This window comes from Castanea sativa, chromosome 9, assembly GCF_040712315.1.
Source record: "Castanea sativa cultivar Marrone di Chiusa Pesio chromosome 9, ASM4071231v1".
NCBI classification, from domain to species: Eukaryota; Viridiplantae; Streptophyta; class Magnoliopsida; order Fagales; family Fagaceae; genus Castanea; species Castanea sativa.
The window spans coordinates 10,394,599-10,414,070 of record NC_134021.1 but is presented as its reverse complement, the minus strand read 5'-3'; the positions used below and the strand labels follow the sequence as shown (position 1 = coordinate 10,414,070).

At 33.7% G+C, this 19,472-nt stretch overlaps 2 protein-coding genes across 4 annotated transcripts; both read right to left on the bottom strand.

The window, feature by feature from the left end:
• Nucleotides 1–756: 756 nt before the first annotated feature.
• Nucleotides 757–1,533, bottom strand: LOC142609348 (NDR1/HIN1-like protein 10). Its single transcript, XM_075780921.1, has one exon. The coding sequence runs from the start codon at nucleotides 1,498–1,500 to the stop codon at nucleotides 889–891; it is 612 nt and encodes a 203-aa protein (XP_075637036.1). The 5' UTR covers nucleotides 1,501–1,533; the 3' UTR covers nucleotides 757–888.
• Nucleotides 1,534–10,181: 8,648 nt separating this feature from the next.
• LOC142610095 (protein ABSCISIC ACID-INSENSITIVE 5) lies at nucleotides 10,182–18,809 on the bottom strand. 3 transcript variants are annotated; one of them, XM_075781812.1, is made up of 6 exons: nucleotides 18,523–18,809; nucleotides 13,121–14,375; nucleotides 11,220–11,291; nucleotides 11,085–11,114; nucleotides 10,598–10,701; nucleotides 10,182–10,489 (listed from the first exon to the last, which is right to left on the bottom strand). In XM_075781812.1, exons 2-5 carry the CDS (start codon nucleotides 14,333–14,335, stop codon nucleotides 10,606–10,608), a joined length of 1,413 nt encoding a protein of 470 aa, XP_075637927.1. In that variant the 5' UTR covers nucleotides 14,336–14,375; nucleotides 18,523–18,809; the 3' UTR covers nucleotides 10,182–10,489; nucleotides 10,598–10,605. The 3 variants fall into 3 exon arrangements, with proteins under 3 accessions (XP_075637927.1, XP_075637926.1, XP_075637928.1); XM_075781811.1 differs by having other exon boundaries at nucleotides 13,121–14,413; nucleotides 18,523–18,771; XM_075781813.1 differs by lacking the exons at nucleotides 11,085–11,114; nucleotides 11,220–11,291 and having other exon boundaries at nucleotides 13,121–14,413; nucleotides 18,523–18,780.
• Between the last annotated feature and the right edge of the window lie 663 nt (nucleotides 18,810–19,472).

The following is a 19,472-nucleotide window of genomic DNA, read 5'->3' as shown; positions in this document are numbered from 1 at the left end:
AAAAAAACGTAGCCGTTGAAAAACATGCTTCCCAAACTCACACTAAATATAATTTTTCTTTGGTTTATTTTTTCTAATGATATCAAACATTGGAAAACAAGTAAAATTTCTTTTCCATAAAGTTTTTCATCAAAACAAACGAAGCATGTATTTTGATTAATTAATCGTCATATAGCATTGTTTTGTTATAGTCTCCATACTTGCAAAATATCAAAATGATCAAATATTAATAACTATCATATTATAAAATGTTTAAATTCTAAGGTTTTTAACTTAGAAATTATGTGCAAAATATGAATTTATAGATCCCCTAATGAATAACATCATATTAATAGAAAATTTAACATATTCCATCATCATATTAATAGAAAATTTAACTTTAAAATTAGAAGGCATTATGGGTTTAGTATATGTTTAGAACCAAAGGGGATGAAGGGAGAGGAGACAAGATTAGAGGGGAATATGATTGGAAAGTTTGGAATATATTAAAATTTAGTAGATTTTAGTCATCTTCAATTCTCCTCTTCTCTCATCTTCCTCCATCCAAACATAGGGTTAGTGAAACTGAATTCTCTTTCTATTAATCTAAGAGATGTTATTTATTGATTTTGGCTAATCACAGACGAATAATTGAGCTTCTATGAAGGCATGGCCAAGTGAAAGAATTAATCAAGCCTTTACCTATTTTCAGTCAATCATGTTTATTCCCACACTAAAAATCGATTCACTATATTCAATTACGTGATTTATTGATCAGTACAATCATGATTTAGTCGGAGAACTTAAAATACATCACATAATCCGTTGTATCTAAGTACTATTACCCATTACTTATTTACATATTCAAATGAACACGTTCCCTTGGACCAGATTAGTCTCAATTTTCAACTAATCAGCATTAGGGTCTGAGAAAAAAAAAGCATTGTCGCACCAAGTAGTCTTGAAACCATTTGTTGAATTCCCATTAGAGCTCAGAGGAACCTGCAAGGGACAATCGATCTTGGGTGGCTTGTAACGGAGAGTCTTGAACTTACCATACCTCACCCTTATCTTAAAAGAGAGCTTCACATCAATACTATAAACCCCAGAACTTTTCTCAGCGTTGAAACTGGAAACATCACGAGGCTTAAGCCATAGAACTTGTTGTCCCTCGAAAACAGGCCTCAAAATAGTTGTATTCTTGTGCCCTTGGTAAAATGGGGTCAAGCTCACCGTGGCTAACCATTTCTTTTTATAGAACACAATGGCTTCGACGCGCCGGTAATAGATGCCGACCTTTTTGTTTGAGTTTCTAAGGGTGATATTGAGTGCTAGGTTGTAGTTGAGTGTGTTGTTGTTGGTGTTGAAATCAAATTGTGTGAGTTTGGCATCTGTGACTTTGAACTCAACCTCCTTGGGAAGGAAGATGAGCCAGAAGATAAAGCTACCGAGGATAAAGAATAGGATGTCGAAGTAGAAGATCCAGAAGCAGCACATTGTTCCTCCACGCATGCAAGCCATGACTTACAAACGATTAAGACTGAAAATTAAAGCCTTAATGGTACCAAGAGTAGCAATATTGTACCTTGTCAATTAGGTTTAAATAATAAAAACCAACGCTGTTGCTTTGGTGTTATTTCTAGGAAATTGACTTGAACCTAGCTAGCTACTTGTTTTCAAAGCCATTGACAATAGGGACATTTCCTTATTCATTTTTTAAAAAACCATTGGCTTCCTAAAGATTTCGTAGCTACATATAGATTATAGGTCGGAGTAGGACCCATTCCACCAAAGGGGAATCAAGAACCATGATGGACAAGAAACGTATTCACACCAGAGGTCTACTTCTAATGTCTATATACTTGGTATACGGTATACCATGCCTATAACGTTGACCTTATCATTCTCATATAATTTTATTTAACACTACACTGTTACATAATATATAAAAGTAAATATTATCTAGTAATACCATTTTAATACAAGAATATTTTTACACTGCATCAAAAAAGAGCTGAAATACGTACAAGACAATTAATATACGGTGAGCTTATATAAACGGTTAGAAAACACTGGTTTTAGTTTAAAATAAGTGTTTGTAAAAAGTTAAAGAATTGCAGTTGGAAAACAGAGTTTTGAGTTTCAAAAATGATCTTTTAAAACTCCCAAAAAACCTAACCAAATGGAACCATAAACAACATTCTCAGCCAAAGAAAACTATTACAAATGTGCAAATTAAAAACTAAAAAGTAAAAAATTCAATAATAAATAATGGGTCTAATTAAAATTTGCCTTAGGGCATACATTAATCATCTATTTTAGGAAAAGTTTTACAAAAAATTGAAAAAGTTGTAAAAAAAAAAAAGTTAATCATTTTCTCATTAAAAGTTTTCTAAAATAATTTATTAATGTATACTAAGGGCATACGTTAGTAAACCCCACAAACAAGAGAAATGTTATGTCCATGATATTTTTACAACATTTTCATAACAAATCTTAAATAGCAAATTGTTATTAGTGGGGCAAAAAAGTAAGTTAAGTGGTAAATTCAAATTAGAACCAATAACAGTGAGTTCCAGTTAGTTCAAGTGGTAAAGTTTCTAATAGTTGAATAAGAGACTGAAGTTTAATCCCTGTCTACACCAAAAATCGATTGGTGTCTTGTATAATAAAAAGTTATCAGTAGTAGCGGATGTTATAGGTTGAAACTTTCTCAAAAAAATATATTATAACCAGTAACCACTTATAATTTATTACAAAAATTTTGTGAAAATATGGACAAAGTACTCCATAAATAATATCTAATTTCTAGTTTTTACACATTTAGCTATTAATTAATGAGATTAATAGTCTCAAAGTCAAAGGTCGGCTGATCCTATGTCATGCACCAAAATGTCGTGCAATAATGATCAAGCTGCTTCACATTATGGACAAATCGAATCTTTGAGCCATTCCATTACTTGGGAGTTGGGATAGAGCCTGCCGCGAGTTCCGTCTACGCGTTTTGCATTTTTAGTTTTTTTTTCTTTTTTTTTCGAATAATATTTATTAAAAGAACAAAAAGAAGGAACAAACTCTATCTCTCTATTGGGTCTCAAAAAAAAAAAACTTTAGTCATTCCTACGTGACTATCATGAACTAAATAGAGGAAAAATTGCCCATGCCTTAATGTTGACCATGCCATTATATAAATAATTTAAGGAATTGTGAGAATAAAAATAAATTTAAAAATGATCTCCAGAGTCCAGACCATTTCAATTTTCAATACAATAATATTTTTACATAACATGGAAAGTTAGAAAGGATTCAACATCCAGTGAAACCAATATTCTTTTTCTATGTATCTAAATGTAGATAGAAATATTGTTTTTCTTCCTAAAATTTTAGTTTTCAAACTTTTCATCCCTAACTCTTTTCGTCCTTAAACTAGAGAAAAAAAAAAAATCAAAGTTGGAGAAGGAAATGAACATTACAGAAAACAAAATCAAAGCTAGGGGAGTGGCTGGCTGCACATAAATGCAAGGAGAAAATGTCCATCGGTTGGATTGGAAAGGTTTCTTAATCCATCTCAATCCAACTCAACATCTCGATCAACATCGTGTTGAGAAATTCTTAACCATCATCAGATTCATTATATATGTAAACACAATCATACTTCACAATAATGGTGTTGGATGTAAGACTTTAGACATTTCATTTTCAATAAATAATGACAATTTACATTAGGACAACTATTAGTTTACATTAATAGTACGATGTAAAGTTCATATTGTCAATAAAAATGTGGCAAATGTTAGTCACTTTCTCCCTAAGTGGTAAATGTTTTACGTTCCTTCAATTAGAGCTATAAATGAACCAAACCGTTCATAAACAACTCAGGTCTGGTTCGATAAAAAACTTGTTCATGTTTGTTTATTTATAAACAAGCCAAACTTGAGTTTTAGTTTTAGCTTGTTTAATAAACAAGCCGAGCCCGAGTAAAAAATATTGTTCATGAACAAGCTCGTGAACACTAAGACTCGATACAAAAGTAACAAAACAAGTTGAGTCTAGAATTATTTATGCGTTTGGTAACGAAATTGATATAAGCTTGACATGTAAACTCATATCTTTTTAAGACTTTAATTAATTATAAGTTGAGACCACTCATCCAAACCAAATAGGCGAGATAATAAACTTAATATAGGCTTGATAATATACTTGTGTTGGATCTCAAGCTCAAAAACATGATATTGAGCTTGAGTTTGGGTTTGATATAGAGCTCGAACTTGGCATGACTAATGAACTGAGCCAAACCAAACCGAACTTAAGCTTTTATACTTTATAACAAGCTCAAGCTTGAACATTATTTGTAGGCTTGTATCAAGCTCAAGCCAAACTTGAACATTCTGCTTTCGCTGTCGAGCTGAGTTTGGACATTCATTACTCGACAAAACTCGGCTCGTTTACAACCCTACGGCTTCAATGTACACTTACATGATACTATTCATGAAAACTAATAATTTTTCTTCACATAATATATCTAAATTATATTTCAAAATTTATAATTCATTAAAACTTTCTCAAAATACCAAAACATTGAAACTAAAAACATTAAAATAAGACATTAACATAAATATATATATATATATATATATATGTATGTATGAGAGAGAGAGAGAGAGAGAGAGAGAGAGAGAGAGAGAGTTTGAGTCAAATGTGTTAAAATAATGTATCAAACTCAAGGGCCAAGGCACAAAATAAATTTCAAACCCAACCCAACACTGCTTGAGGCAAATCTTAATCACTTTCTCCCTAAATGGCAAATGTTTTACATCCCTTCAATATACACTTTACATGATACTATTCATGTAAACTAATAAATTTCCTTCACATAACATATCTAAATAATATTTCAAAATTTATAATTAATCAAAACTAATTCTCAAGATACCAAAATAATCAAACTAAAAACATTAAAATAAGATATTAACATAAATTTATATGCGTGTGTTAGATTGAGTCAAATGTTTTTTTTTAAATGTATCAAACTCAAGGGCCAAGGCACAAAATAAATTTCAAACCCAACCCAACACTGCCTTGAGTTGGTGGGTTACAATGGACAGCCCTACACTAATGTTTGTGTGGTTTCATGCTCTCTCTTTTGAAGCCAAGCCTAATCGACAATATTAATAATGTTACTTGGCTTTGTGAGTTAAAAGCTACAAAATCAGGTTTAGGAGTGGGCGGGTGGAAACTACTTGGTTGTTAGTTCTTACTAAAAAAAATAAAAATAAAAATAAAATCAAGGTCGCATACATATAGCAATGCCCAAGTGAGTCTATGTTTGTAGTGTTAGAGATATATTAGCTCATTTGCATAAGCTCAAGCCTAATTCTACTTTGTATGCAAGCCAAGTCTCCTACTTATATTAGAAGTCTATTAGTTTAGGGTTTAGTCTACTATATATACATATGTTATGGTTCATTGTAATACAAGATTTGTACTACATTCTAATATATTATTAATATGGCCCTTTAGGGTTTGCTTTGTGGATGTAGGCTATTAAGCTGAACCACGTAATCCTTATGTGTTATTGTGTTCTATACTTTATGTTTTATGCTTTCGCTTCCGCATCCATACTAGCATATCCAACATGGTGTATCAATGCTAACATGGTATCAGAGTCACCTTCCTGTGGCTATAGTTTTTAGTCCTTACGGTGTATTAAAAGCAATCTTTGTCTTTCTCGATGTTTCTTCACTGTGTTCATCTTCTTTGATTTCCCACTGCTGCCGTCAAAACTCTCTGGTATAGTCATGCCACCGTTAGAAGTCGTATCAACACTGCAAGAACATTGCCTTTCTCAACCACCGTCACACAGCCAAACTTCATTTAAAGGATCTTCTCAACCTTATCAAATTTCAAGGTTTCATCAAGTTTCCATCTTGAGTTCGAGAGGAGGTGTTAGAGATATATTAGATCATTTTCATAAATTCAAGCCTAATTCTACTTTGTGTGCAAGCAGTGGTGGCTCCAGGAATTTTGTCCAGGGTGTTCTTATTCTACTTTGAAAAAATTTTGGGTCATTTCGGTCTATTTCGGGTGTTTCTGTATATACTGGCCGAAATTCAAGATTTGGCTGGCATGAAATTTGTGCTTAAAAAAAAAAAAAATTCTTAAAACCAAAACAAATTTACATTTCGTACACCGAAAAACCTCAAAAGGAAAAAAAATGAAAAGAAAAGAAATGAACAAAGTACCTGTACAATAAACTATAAGTTTATTTGAAATATTAATAAAATTATTAATTATTGTTGTTTAGTTGTTTCATAAATTTGTTTATCTTTTATAAACTATAATATGTTGTGTTGTTGTTTCATTAATTATTAAATTATTAATTATTATTTTGTTTAACATAATTTAATTTATTTTTCCTTTATAATATATTAGTTAATTAAATTCAGTGTGGCCGATACCGTACCGGTACCGGCCAGTGCACCGGTACCGGTACACTTTTATATTGTACCGAAAAAAATACCGGCCGTACCGGCCGCGTACCGGCCATACCGGCCAATTTCGGGCAATACCGGCCGGTACATAAAATTTTTTTTATTTTTTATTTTTAGTTTTGTAATTTTTGAATTTTTGTAAAGGCATAATGGTAACTTTTTTACATTAACTTCTTAGTATTATTTGTTTTCTTAGTATGCAATGAACAACTAAGCTTTCTATTTTTTATATTGTGTTTTTTTTTTTTCTTTTATTTGATACTAAAGTCTAAAACTATGAATAATTTGTTTTGAATTGAGGTAATATTTTATAATAAACTTTTATATTTACTATAATATAAGTGAAATATCATATGTTTATAAACATGGTTCTAGAGGTTTTGGTGTGTGTGTATGTGTGTGTATATATATATATATAAAATAGCGATAAACCCGAAACGGTACACCGGTATTGACCGGTATCCGAAATATATCGTACCGGTGGCCAAACCGGTACAGTCTCCGGTACGGTATTGACTTCCTTGATTAAATTACTAATTATTGGTATTTAGTTGCTTCATTAATTTTTTTTTTTACTAAGTCTGGCACACACCCCTGACCCCACACCACATGGCCCCAGCCCCATCTACCCCACTCAACAGATAAATTGAATAATTATAAAGAGAGAGAATCAGTTCAAAAAGAAAAAGAGAGCTCTCTCTCTCTCTCTCTCTCTCTCAGTCAGAACAGAACAGTCACACTCCACAGCAAAACGGCAAAACCCAAAAATTAAGAGAGAAAAAGAGAGAGAAGTAAAGTGTAAAATACCTTGAGGGAGGCCTGAGGGGTGGCACCAAGGGCCGCGGCAGCACGTTGAGGCATCGGAGGCGAGAAAGGATTCGAGGCCAAGAGTTGGCGTCACAAGCTCTGATCCAATTGGACCAATCTCCGATGTTTGATTTAAGCTTTGTTGCTCAAGTTTCAGGCAGAGACGCCGTCGCCGCGTTGTGCCTATGTGCTTGATGATGAGATTTCACTAAGGCATAAGGCGTTGTCGTTAATGAGGCTTTTTCTTTAGGTTAGGTAAGGTTTCTGATTTTAGGTTTTGCTTTTACCTGTTGATGATTGAGGCGGACGGACACGTATTTGTGAGAGACCGCACCCCCGGCCTGTTTTTATAGAGTGTTGCGCCAAACCCACGTGAATGGGTGAAGTCGTGTTATTACCCCTCAAAATGGAGGTTCGACTAGTTATATTTTCTCCTTTAGATTAAAGGTTTTACAATGGAGTCACCACTTATTTAATTATTGGAAAAATAAGAAAACTAAAGTTGAAAAATTCCTCATTTTTATTAATTTTCAATTGAATTTACATTGATCATAGGAAAATTACATGGCTTTGGTCCTAGATACAATCTAAGATAAAGTACATGGCTTTGTTTCCTAGTTACAATCTAAAAATTGAAAATTACATAGATAAGCATTTGATCTACTAACCCTTGATCTAAGTTCGGAGGCTATGTTACAAGGTGGGAAGGTGTTAGGCACCTACCTTGCCCGGTGAAACCAGTCTTCTAGACTATAGTGGCCAACATTCATATCACATCATCCAATATGTTATCAATCAATTTGCATGTTGAATTTAATGTGTGTGAATGTAATAAACCCTAATTCAATTTATTAAGTATTGCATTTAGATTTGAAAAATAAATTCTAGTGAATGTGTGTGGATGGTGATATCCTAAATTCAAGAATTTAAAAGAATTATTAAACAAACATATTTTTCTTGTTTTTGATATGGATTTAAGATTAAAACTAGTGTTATGCATGAACATGTGATGAACAACTAAAAACATGTGAAGAACACGTAAAAACAATTAAGAACATTCAAACATATTCAAGGGAATTTAAATGATTACTATCATTCTTTAAACTTAAACTCTCATCATGGCAATACAAAAAAAAAAAAAAAACAATTAGGGAAAGGGATTATACCTTCATGTAAGATCCATATGGTGGATGAGGAGACTCTTGAGGGAGGTCCTAAGGATGGAGAAAAAGAAGAGTTAGGAGAGGAAGAGTAAGTCTCACTCAATACCTTGAGTCTCAAGAAGATCAAGATATGACAAGACTACTCAACTTCCTAGAACTCAAGAGAGGAGAAGAGATGAAGTTTTTTTTGTCTTGGAATGAAGGAGATGAGGGGTTTATATAGTAGTGGTGGAGGAAATATGAATGGAAGGCTATTAATGAGGGTTGACAAAGAATCATGAACCTAAACCTCATTTTAGCCTTAGGGGAAATCTGGAGAATTAAATGTAAAAATTGGTAGGAGTGAGAAGCAAGCCAAAATTCGGTTTTCTCGTAGCTTCTATAACAGTCTGTAGAGCCAACTTCAAAAAATCATATCTGGTTCAATTCTGATCGGAATTGTCTCGTTCTTGTGCTCAAATTAAAGTCTTGGATGTCTAGTTTCTGGGAAAATTAACGTCATTCACAGATTCAAAATATTTTGAGAGATATCGATGAAATAGTGAGCAGAGGTCATTTGTTAGAAAATGGTTTCAGCACAATTAACACTAATAGGTCCCAAATTAGCTTTCAATTAACATTAAATGACTCCAATCACTCCTATTTCAGACTTAATTGATTCCAAATTTACTCTAATTAAAAGATAATTATTTAGTTAATTAGGTGTGTGCAACCGTACCATAAAATGTAGTCCTAACCAATCAAATTATGACACATCGTTGATCTCAAATTGATTATACATATAACCAATTGAAATTAATTGTTTATAATCACATATGGTCGAACTCAATTTGTGATAGTGCATCTCAATCATTAAAACTTGATTTGATGATAACTTTCAATCTGGTGGTTCGATTAGAGCTTATGACCAGTCGATTTGATCATTACAACATCAAGATCATTTTGGTGAAATATGATTAAGGATCTAATGACTAGAATCAAGATGCATATTTCCAAGACAAAATTACCCTTTTACCCTCCAAGTGAGGTTAAATGCGGGTTGCAAAATAAGGTGTCAACAATATTCGTATTGGGTTTTGATTGGGTTTTTTTTTTTAAATACGTTTGGGTTGGGCCTGTTGGGTATCTGTTTAGGATTATGTTGGGCTTTTTTTTGGGCTTGCTTTGTTACTTTCTATTTTCCGACTCTGTTACAATTTTTTTTTTTAAGATTTTAGTTCAAAATTTGTTTGGCATAAAAATTTTGAGGGTTTCCTGATTTTGGTCAAGGTGTTCCTATTTTTTTTAAGGGTAAACAAGTAAAAAAAATTAAATTACTATATGTAATTTTTTTTTTTTTCCATTTCCAAGTCAGGGTGTTCCTGGGAACACCCTGGACTCTGAGTGGCGCCTCTACTGTGTGCAAGCCAAGTCTCCTACTTGTATTAAATGTCTATTAGTCTAAGGCTTAGTTTACTATATATACACATGTTATGGTTCATTGTAATACAGGATTTGTACTACACTTTAATATACTATTGATGTAGCCCTTTAGGGTTTCCTCCGTGGATGTAGGCTGTTAGGCTGAATTACGTGATCCTTGTGTATTCTTGTGTTCTATACTTTATATTTTCACTTCCACATCCATACTAGCATATTCACATGGTGTATCAATGCTAATATTTAACATGTAGATTTGTACCATCCTAGGAGACTTGATTGAAACAGAAAAATCAAACAAGAGAAGGGGTGCACAATGGAATAAGAACACTAAAAGCAACATTATCTCCTAATTACAACGAAAGAATATTACAAACGTGTAGCTTCAGCACTAAATATAACTAGCTTTTACACACTTAGGTATTGATTAATTTTTAGTCAAAATGAAGGTCAGCTGATACAATGCCATGCACCAAACAGTCGTGCAATAATGATCTAGTTGCTTCACAATGGCCAAATCGGATTTCTTCTCATCACCCTCATCGATCTCTTTAGCCTTTCCTGCATTGTGATCTGGCCTCGGATTGTCTCATTCCTCAGTCTGACCTTCCACTTTTCATCCTCCTTAAACTGCATATAGGTAATTCTTTAAGCAGATGAATATAATATGTATCGGTGGAGAAGAAGAGACTCATCCTAAAATGCTGCAACTCAAACACAAAATATGAATGCTATTACCATCTTATTCACAATGGGCAACTTAAGTTCCTTCTCAACGTCCTCAGTTTCTCCTTAGCCTTTTGGGCCTTGGTATGAACTTTTGTTTTCATTTGCTCAAGGTACTGCCAGAAAGAAGAATTGAAGAAAGAATACAAGATTAAAATACATTATAGAAAACCCAAATCAATTAACTCACGGGTTCTGCATAATGATTTTGACAAAAGAGATTAAAAATATTATGTCTAAAAGAGTATTTTGAAAGAAATTTGCATCACAACCACAACTCCACATGGAATGGCCCTATCACGTTGCGCTGCATCTGCAAAAGATTGCACATTACAACTACATGACCATCAATTAAGTGATCAAACATGCAATTTTGTTACAGAACACGAGAGGGCTATCTAACACAGGTGGTTCCGAACCAAATGTGCAGTCCATGCGTTGATGTAAAAACGTATGATTAATTATGCATTAATAAGAAACAAAATCCATGTATAATTACCTGTTGCTTTCTTTTCCTCTCAAGTTCTACCTGTTTAAGTTGAAGAGAAACAAAAGCAAGACTTGTGAGCAATTACATGTGACATCTAAATAAATGGCAACCTCTCAACCAATTAATGTTCCAAATGTTTATTACCAAAGCTTGCTTAAGGTGGGTGTTCTCTTCTCTCAATTGGTTCAGCTCTGCTTCTAGTTCAACTGTGTATGCCTGTAAAAGTAAGTACAATTAGATTTTACATAGCTTATGGTATTTTAACTGTATTAGCATGGTGGCACCTTGTGAATGTCATTTAGGCTCAAGGGGACTTCTCAATGATCTTCAGGCAATTACAAATAAGTGTTTTTTCTTAAATCTGTTGTAGGTTCGTATTTTGCAAAAATAATTTGTGTGTATGTGCGTGTGGAGAGAGAGGAAAAGGAGAGGGGTGGGGGGGGGGGGGGGTGGGGAAATCTATAGCACAAGCTGCAATTTTTTGTTCCTTCACTGCGCTTCCATGCTATTCAATTACCTTTTTTGTGTTCTGTACTTAATATCATCTCTTCTATAACTCTCTTCTAATACCATTTCTGCGTCCACTAGCTGGCGTTCTTTCTGCATCAACTATCATGCTAGGTGAATTGTCCATCAACTCGGAAAAATATTCCACCTTGACATGTAGCCAAGCTAGTTATATTATATTACTTATGTACCTTATTGTATCACGCACAATCAAGCCCTTTTGTTCCTGTCTTCGTTTGTGGAAGCAAATCATTACACCTCTAACCAATGCTTTTCCATATTAAATCAAACCGAGGTGTTGTTTCATTGTTTGGTACAGTAATTAATTAGCACTTAGCTAAACTGTCACTTTGATAGAATTTTTTATCAAACCATCTTAAAGAATCTAATGTTGCTCCATCGATGCTTGCAAGACCTTAATACCACCAGCCTAACTCATTCAATCATGAAGTCCCTGGCAATTGCTCTAGATTCATTTTCCATCATCATGTGTACATGGGAACCACTAGGATCTAAACTCTCCACTTTCATGTTAAAACTCACAATATTAGACAACTCCTAGATAGTTTGAAGCCCTTCACACAAAGGAAGACCTCCTATGCATCTGTCCCAAATATGGAATAAGATCATCTTCATTTCAAGTGAAGAAAGGTTACGATTTTATTTCTCATATATAAGAGTACAGTTTTAGATGACATATAAACATAGGTTTAGATTTGTAAATATTAAACAAAACCACGAATTGATTCATTTGAAATAGAAATGTTCCTTTCCCCCAAAACATGCTATGCTTCTAATTATTGACGAGGAAAAACCAGACCCACAGAGACAATAAAGAGAGGGAATTGGCATGCCCTACCAGCTAGTATTTTTCATAAATGGTAAATATTCTCTCAAAATCTTTTTTTAACACAATCGTACTCACAATGTCCACAATTGCATTCAATGATCGATGTACACGTATTAAAATGTAAAAAAGTAATGTCCACATTTAAAACAAAACCAAAACAAAACCTAAACATACTATGCTTTCTAATTATTAACGAGGAAAAAACTAGACCCACAGAGACAATAAAGAGAGGGAATTGACATGCTACCCAGCTGGTATTTTTTCAAAAATGGTAAATTCTCTCTCCTCTTTCTTACACTTGTACACACAATATTCACAATTGCCTACGTTAACGTGTACATTAAAATGTAAAAAGGTAATATTCACATTTAAAAATCGAAAAAAGTGAATGTGTATGGAAATTGTGAAATAAGTTAGGTTAGAAAATCACCACACATCCATGCCTTTAAAACATCAACATTACCTCTTCTTTAAGATCCATGGTGAGTAATCAATCACAATACATATGACTAGAAACAAAAAGATGTTCCAGGTTCAGTAATGCTATATTCATTGATGAATAAGGTCTGAATTCCTCCAGTAAAATGAGATTCACTTACACTCCCACTAGGATTTATTGTTTGAAAACCAAATCCTCAAAAAATTAGCATGGCTATCAAATTCTATCTGTGAGAGAATGTATTGTTACCTGTTTCCTGGCTCTAGACCTTGCTGCAGACTCTCTATTCTTGATCATCCTTCTCTGTCTCCTCTCCACCACCTTTTCCACCGGACCATCTATGATCCTCTTCCTTCCCCTCATCCCACCCATCTCCAACCCAAATTGACTCGTGTTATCAACCTGTGTAGTGCACATCCCATCAGAAGAAACTGGACTCACCGGTCCCATTGCCGGTGCCGCCCCATATGCACCACCACCACCATTCACTACCCTCCCACCAAAACAAACAGCCGGTGGCGCGGGTCGTGGGTACCCACCACCACCACCACCACTCCTCTTGCCATTTCCAGCATACCCTGATGACTCTCCAATACCCCCACCACCACCTTGTGACATTGCTTGGTATGTACTAACACTAACACTAGTACCGCCACCACCGCTACCCCTAACAACACCACCTCCAGCTCCACCACCAGCACCACCACCTAGTCCTAGTAAAGGCCTATTGACAAAACTGTGACCAACTGTTGGGTTGTTATTCTGATACACCCCGTACTGCTGTTGTGGCTGAGGTTGTTGTAGTTGCACTACCGCTGGTAAGGTACATGATTCCCTTACTACCCCTGCCTTTATCAAAAAATCCTCCAAAGTCATTTCACCAAAAGTCGACTGGCGAGGGGCAGACTCGGGATTTTGAACACTGTCACTATCATTACTATTACCATTGATGTTACCATTACCATTCTGATGTTGTCCTTCCTGCCCTTTATTGCGTATTTCAAACCAAACCTCATCCACTGTTTTCCTACACAACGGTGCTGGAAGTGTAAGCGAACCTTGTCTTGCCAAGCTTGGCTGCCTTGCTATCATTCCCTTGTGATCACTATGCGCTTCGCTTAGAGACAAAAAGACATTGCTGCTCATATTGTTGTCGTTATTGTTGGCGATACTGGTGTTGTTGTTGGTGGTGGTGGTGGTGGTGATGACTTGATTCTCTTCGGCGGTCCAGATACTATTGAGAAACTCGTCCATGTTCATGGACCCAAAGTTCTTGCCGCTCTCACAGAGAGTGTGTTGGAACTCATCAAGGGTGAGAGAGTAAATGGAGGATTGTCTTCCAAGCGAAGAGAAAGGGTTGTTTTTGTTGTTGTTGTTGTTGTTGGGCTGCTGATCGTGTTGCCGTGGCGAATCTACTTCGCCTTGGGAGATCATATCGGACTCGGTGACTACCATGCTTGTCATGAAGAAGATGAAAATTGATGAAGATCGAAAATAAAAGTACCTGCTTTAATCGTAGAGTAGTACATCGAAAAGAAGTAGCTGAAACATTTTAAGGAAGGTGTTAAGATTCAGAGTTTATGCACAAGTCAGTGTTGCAAAGAAAGAGACACTATTTTTGCGTTGTTCGAGATGTGAGTGACGCAACCTTAGCGGTTTGAAACTCTTGGAGTTTGGAGCTCCAATTGCAGAAGAGATTAGTGCTGCTGCTTACAGATGGGGTCTAAAAGGTAATAAATGCCATCTTAAAAATACTGAGAGACTGAATGGTAATAATTGAAGAGGGATATAATGGGAAATCCTCATTGCTTGTATTTTTAAGCTAAATTAAATTATAAGTAATGCTGCCCAAAAATATTTACAATATTTTTTTATATTATTTAAGTTGATAAAATTTTACTCATTATTTTTTGGATTCATTACTGACAATAATTTTTTATTTACAATTGATACTGTGAAATTTTTTTGTATTTATAAATTTTCTCTAAAATTTGTAACTATTGTGATCAACCTGAGAAAAAAATTATTATTTTTAAGAATAATTAAATTTAATTATGTAATTAGTTGATCCGAACAAACATGACTAAAATTAATTAAAAAATACTTGATAACATTGTACTAAGGGTATCTTTTTTTCGACAACATCGTACCAAGGATAACATTGTACTAAGGATATCTTTTTAGATGGGACTAAATGTAAGAAGAATATAAATGATGAAAAATAGAAAATGATTCAATTTTCCTCTTACATGATTTAATAAAAAAAATATTGAAAAATAGAGAAAAAATGCCTTCATTCCCCTAAAATTAAAGGATTGAAGGCAGTGATCATTACACCCAATAAAATTTTATTTTAGCTGTTTTACTCATCAAACTTTACAAATGTGCCAAATTAGTAGTACAATTAGTCTGTCATTAATAAACCCTCAAAGAAAGAAAAGTTTATAAAACCTTTGACCAAAATAAAGTAAATTGCCTCTATTTTTGGCACGTGTGTGAAGTTTATAAAGTAAATTAACCAAAATAAAAGTTTAAGAATGTAATGGCCACTACCTTAAAACCTTTTCCCGAAAAATTTATAATTAAAATGGATAAAATTGTAATTAAATATAAAAAAAACACTTCCTATCCACTTCTTCTCCCAATTTGGGAGGATGGTTTCTGGTGAGCCCAGATTAAAACATACCCCCACCCTATTTTCCATCCTTACCAACTAAAATGGACAAAATTGTAAATTAAATATAAGAAACATTTTCTACCCACTTTTTCTCTAGATTTGGGAGGATGGTTTTTGGACCCTGAAAAAATTACCCACCCTACTTTCGACCACAACTAAGAAAGAAAGAAAAAATCTTATTTTTACGTTCTCTATTTTTCCTTTTTCCATCTTTCTCCCTTTCCACCCAATCAAATGGACAATTTATGAGGACTAAAATAAAACATTTCAAATGATGAAGCCAATTTTGAAACATAGGACAAAGGTTGAAGGTTGAAAATGAAATGTGTAACTTTTTTCTTGTGTGTGTCTATGTGTTATATGCTTATAAAATGCAACTAGACTCTAGACTCTAGAGTATAACCAGACTCTTCAAAACAACTGTATGGAAATTAAACCTCCATTTATTATAGACAGCTCCATTCGACAATGACTAAATTTCTATGACAATTGCAATGCTCTATCACTTTGACACATCATGCATATTATGGTGGATTATATTGCTATATGATAAAACAGGAATTTTGTATGGGGTATAAGGGGTCGAACCTTTTATTTATTTATTTATTTATCTATTTTTGATACATTCGAACCCTTAATTTAATTACAAATAAACCCAACAAGCAACAACTTTACCAAAAACAAATTCAAAATTTTGAGACCATACCATATATATACATATATTAAAAATAAACACCATCTGAAGAGATAATTTATTAAACATAAAAGGCCAAGAAAAAGTCAAAAACAAATTTAAGATGGCCAATGAATTTCATGTGAATGTGCTAGTTAATTTATATTAAACAAAAGCCTACTTTCTTTTGTTAATATGCAAAGGAGTAGGACCAGGTGAAGTGGTTCGGTTCTTTTGAATATAAGGAAGACAATGCCACAATTTTGAAAACTGTCCCCCATGTAGAGGGTAGGTGTAGATTTTTATTGCGGCCATGCAAGGTGAGTTGGTACATGATCCAACAAAGCTGAATGACACGTTTCGAGCATGCAATGACATAGAAACCTAATCAGCCAGCAACACATATATGGTATTTATATGAATGAATGATTCGAGTTGGTCTACCTGACTCTCTTACAAGATACTGTTGGCATGGGGGTTCCTTATTCTTTAGGACTGCACCCAGAAGATAAAAAAGACTAGCTAGCAAGCGTTTCATTGGACACATTTTCGGAAATTGCTTCATCTTTTTTGCAATGGTAAGTTGTTTTTAACTTTTATACTTTTAGTAACATCCATTTTTTTTTTCTTCCCTCTTCCTCTATCAAGAAACTTTTTACCAAGTGTTGCTGTATATTTTCAGGAAGAAACAAAATATTGCAAGAAATTTAATGAGAAGTTAAGAAAACTTTTTTTTTTTATACATGAAATAATCATGCCAAACCAAAAACATAATCATTTATTAACATTGTAATCTTCTTACCTACCAATTTTTTCTATAATTTCATTTTGGTGTGGGGGGGGGGGGGGGGTAACATGTTTTATTTGCAGTAGAAGATCCTTTTAGAGTTAGAGTTTTTAGGTAACTAAGCCATAGAATTTGTCATTTATTTTGAAATGAATGGATTGTAGTTTGCCACATCATCAATAGTTTAATAAAAATAGTCCATTTATTCTTAATTATTGGTTTTTTTATTCTATTTTGAGATATCTCAAAATGTTATTCCTCTTTGAAATAGGCAATAAAAAACAATCTGGACTCATTGAAAAAGTCAATAAAAAACAATTTGGAACAAAGGTAATACCAAAATAATGATAGTCATTCTAATAATATAATTATAATAGGATTTTAAGAATTTTACTTTACAGTTGTCTAAAAATAGTCACCATAATATTGTCCATTTGGTAAGGTTGTTCTAATAACGTTGTTTAACTGCTATGAAAATTTGTCCATTTGGTAAGGTTGTTCTAATAACGTTGTTTAACTGCTATGAAAATATGTGTGAGTAAAAAAATGTTATGAAAATACGTGCTGTATTATTTAAACAACGAAAAATATTGTTCAAACAACATTACCAAATGTGACCTAATATTTAGAAACTCTTTAAAAAAATTTCATCCATATTTCCACTAGTAGAACACATGGGTGTAAAATTTTTTTTTTTTTTTTTAAATTGAAGGGCAAATACCATGTCTTTTATAGGCTGGAAACCATTAAAAATATAAAGTAAGAAATGAAGATTGGACAGAGAAATTAAAACCATTAACCCTATCCGACCTTTTGGTACCACAATATACAAAACCTCTATTTATTTAAGCTACACCTATCCACAGGGCAACATTGGTCTTGTTTGACATGGTTCCATTCTATTGGAAGCTAGTTGAAAATTAATATCAAGTGGGAATTTCCAACTTGTAATATGCCGCAACCATAGTACATACTCATACTGTTGAACACGATGGGATTTCTTACTAAAAAATGAAACGAATAGAATTTTCTTTTTGGGTAAGAATTGAAGTGTGAAGAAGAATAGACAAAGGTTAAGAATGTGAGAGGTCCATTTCATGGACATAATGACTAGAGAACCCTTCTCTCTTCTCCCTTTGTGTATTCAAATCTTATTTCCTAAATAGGAAGCTAAGAATCTAGTTTAGATGGGTTGAAAAGTAAAAAGAAAAAAAAAAGAATCTTTCCTATTTTAGTAAGTCACTTAGTGTTAAAATAAATTATCATGACAAATCAATAAATACATAGTAGCATCTCGCAGATCCTACCTACCTAGAATTTTTCAAAATTCTTCACTAACACGCACTAACATCAATTAAATAATAACAATGGAAAGAACTGTTGCATGAAACTAATTAAACCATGAAACAAACAATCTCCTTCTTGCTCAGATCTTTCATATCATATCCAACACATAATAAGATCAACAATATCAACCCCAATAATTAACACAATCATAAAACATGTATACATACCCGATTGAGTGAGTTGAAGAAGCTTTTGCTCAGCTCAAAAACAGAGAGTTGCACCACCTCTTTGAACAGATCGACGAGCTCACAAAACCGCAACAAAGGAACATTTCTTTTTCTCTTAATTAGCTTATTATATAGTACCCCAAGTACCAAATACCAAATTTGAGGGAGTAATAAAGTTTGTAAAGATTAAAAATAAAGAGTAACGACTAAAGAGTCAAAGAGGGAGGGTTTTTTGTTAGTGTAAGTGTTGAGTGTATATTTGATTTTTCTAAACTCTCTGTTTCTCTCACTCGCGGTGTCCAAACTAATCTATGAGTCTATTTCTTCTCTCATCTCTCTGACCAACTCTCTATCTTCCCGGCGAAGTAGTAGTGGGCGTGGGGGCCCACAATAGCGTCTTAAGTCAATCACATCCATCCACAGTGCTGCTCAGTAGTAGAAATTCAAACCAAGGTCCCAAGCTCTGAACTCTCGCCACGTGTTGGCCATGTGGCTTCATTACCCTTATTATGGTGCCGCCTCTATTCCGAGCCTAACACGTTTGCTCCCTATTTTCGCCGGTGCCAAGTCTTGCATGTAAAACACTCATGCCCCCCAAACCCTCCACTTTTCAAATCCGACCATCTAAAATTTATAAGTTTTATATCATCAACTATATATATGTGTATATATATATATATATATATATATATATATATATATATATATATGTAACGAAACGTAACATGTCAGGATGTGACTTGATAGTAGGAATCCTCATAGTCGTATCACTTCATTTAGTGAGCAATTCGAGTGAATAGTTATATTAAAGCTCCGATAGTATATATAAGTATTATCCATTTTTTTAATGTAATGTAAGGTCGATGAGTTCATACCATAAATTTCACTTTTCTATTCAACAAAAAAAAAAAAAACTATATATGATAAAAATGTTAATAATCAATATGCCT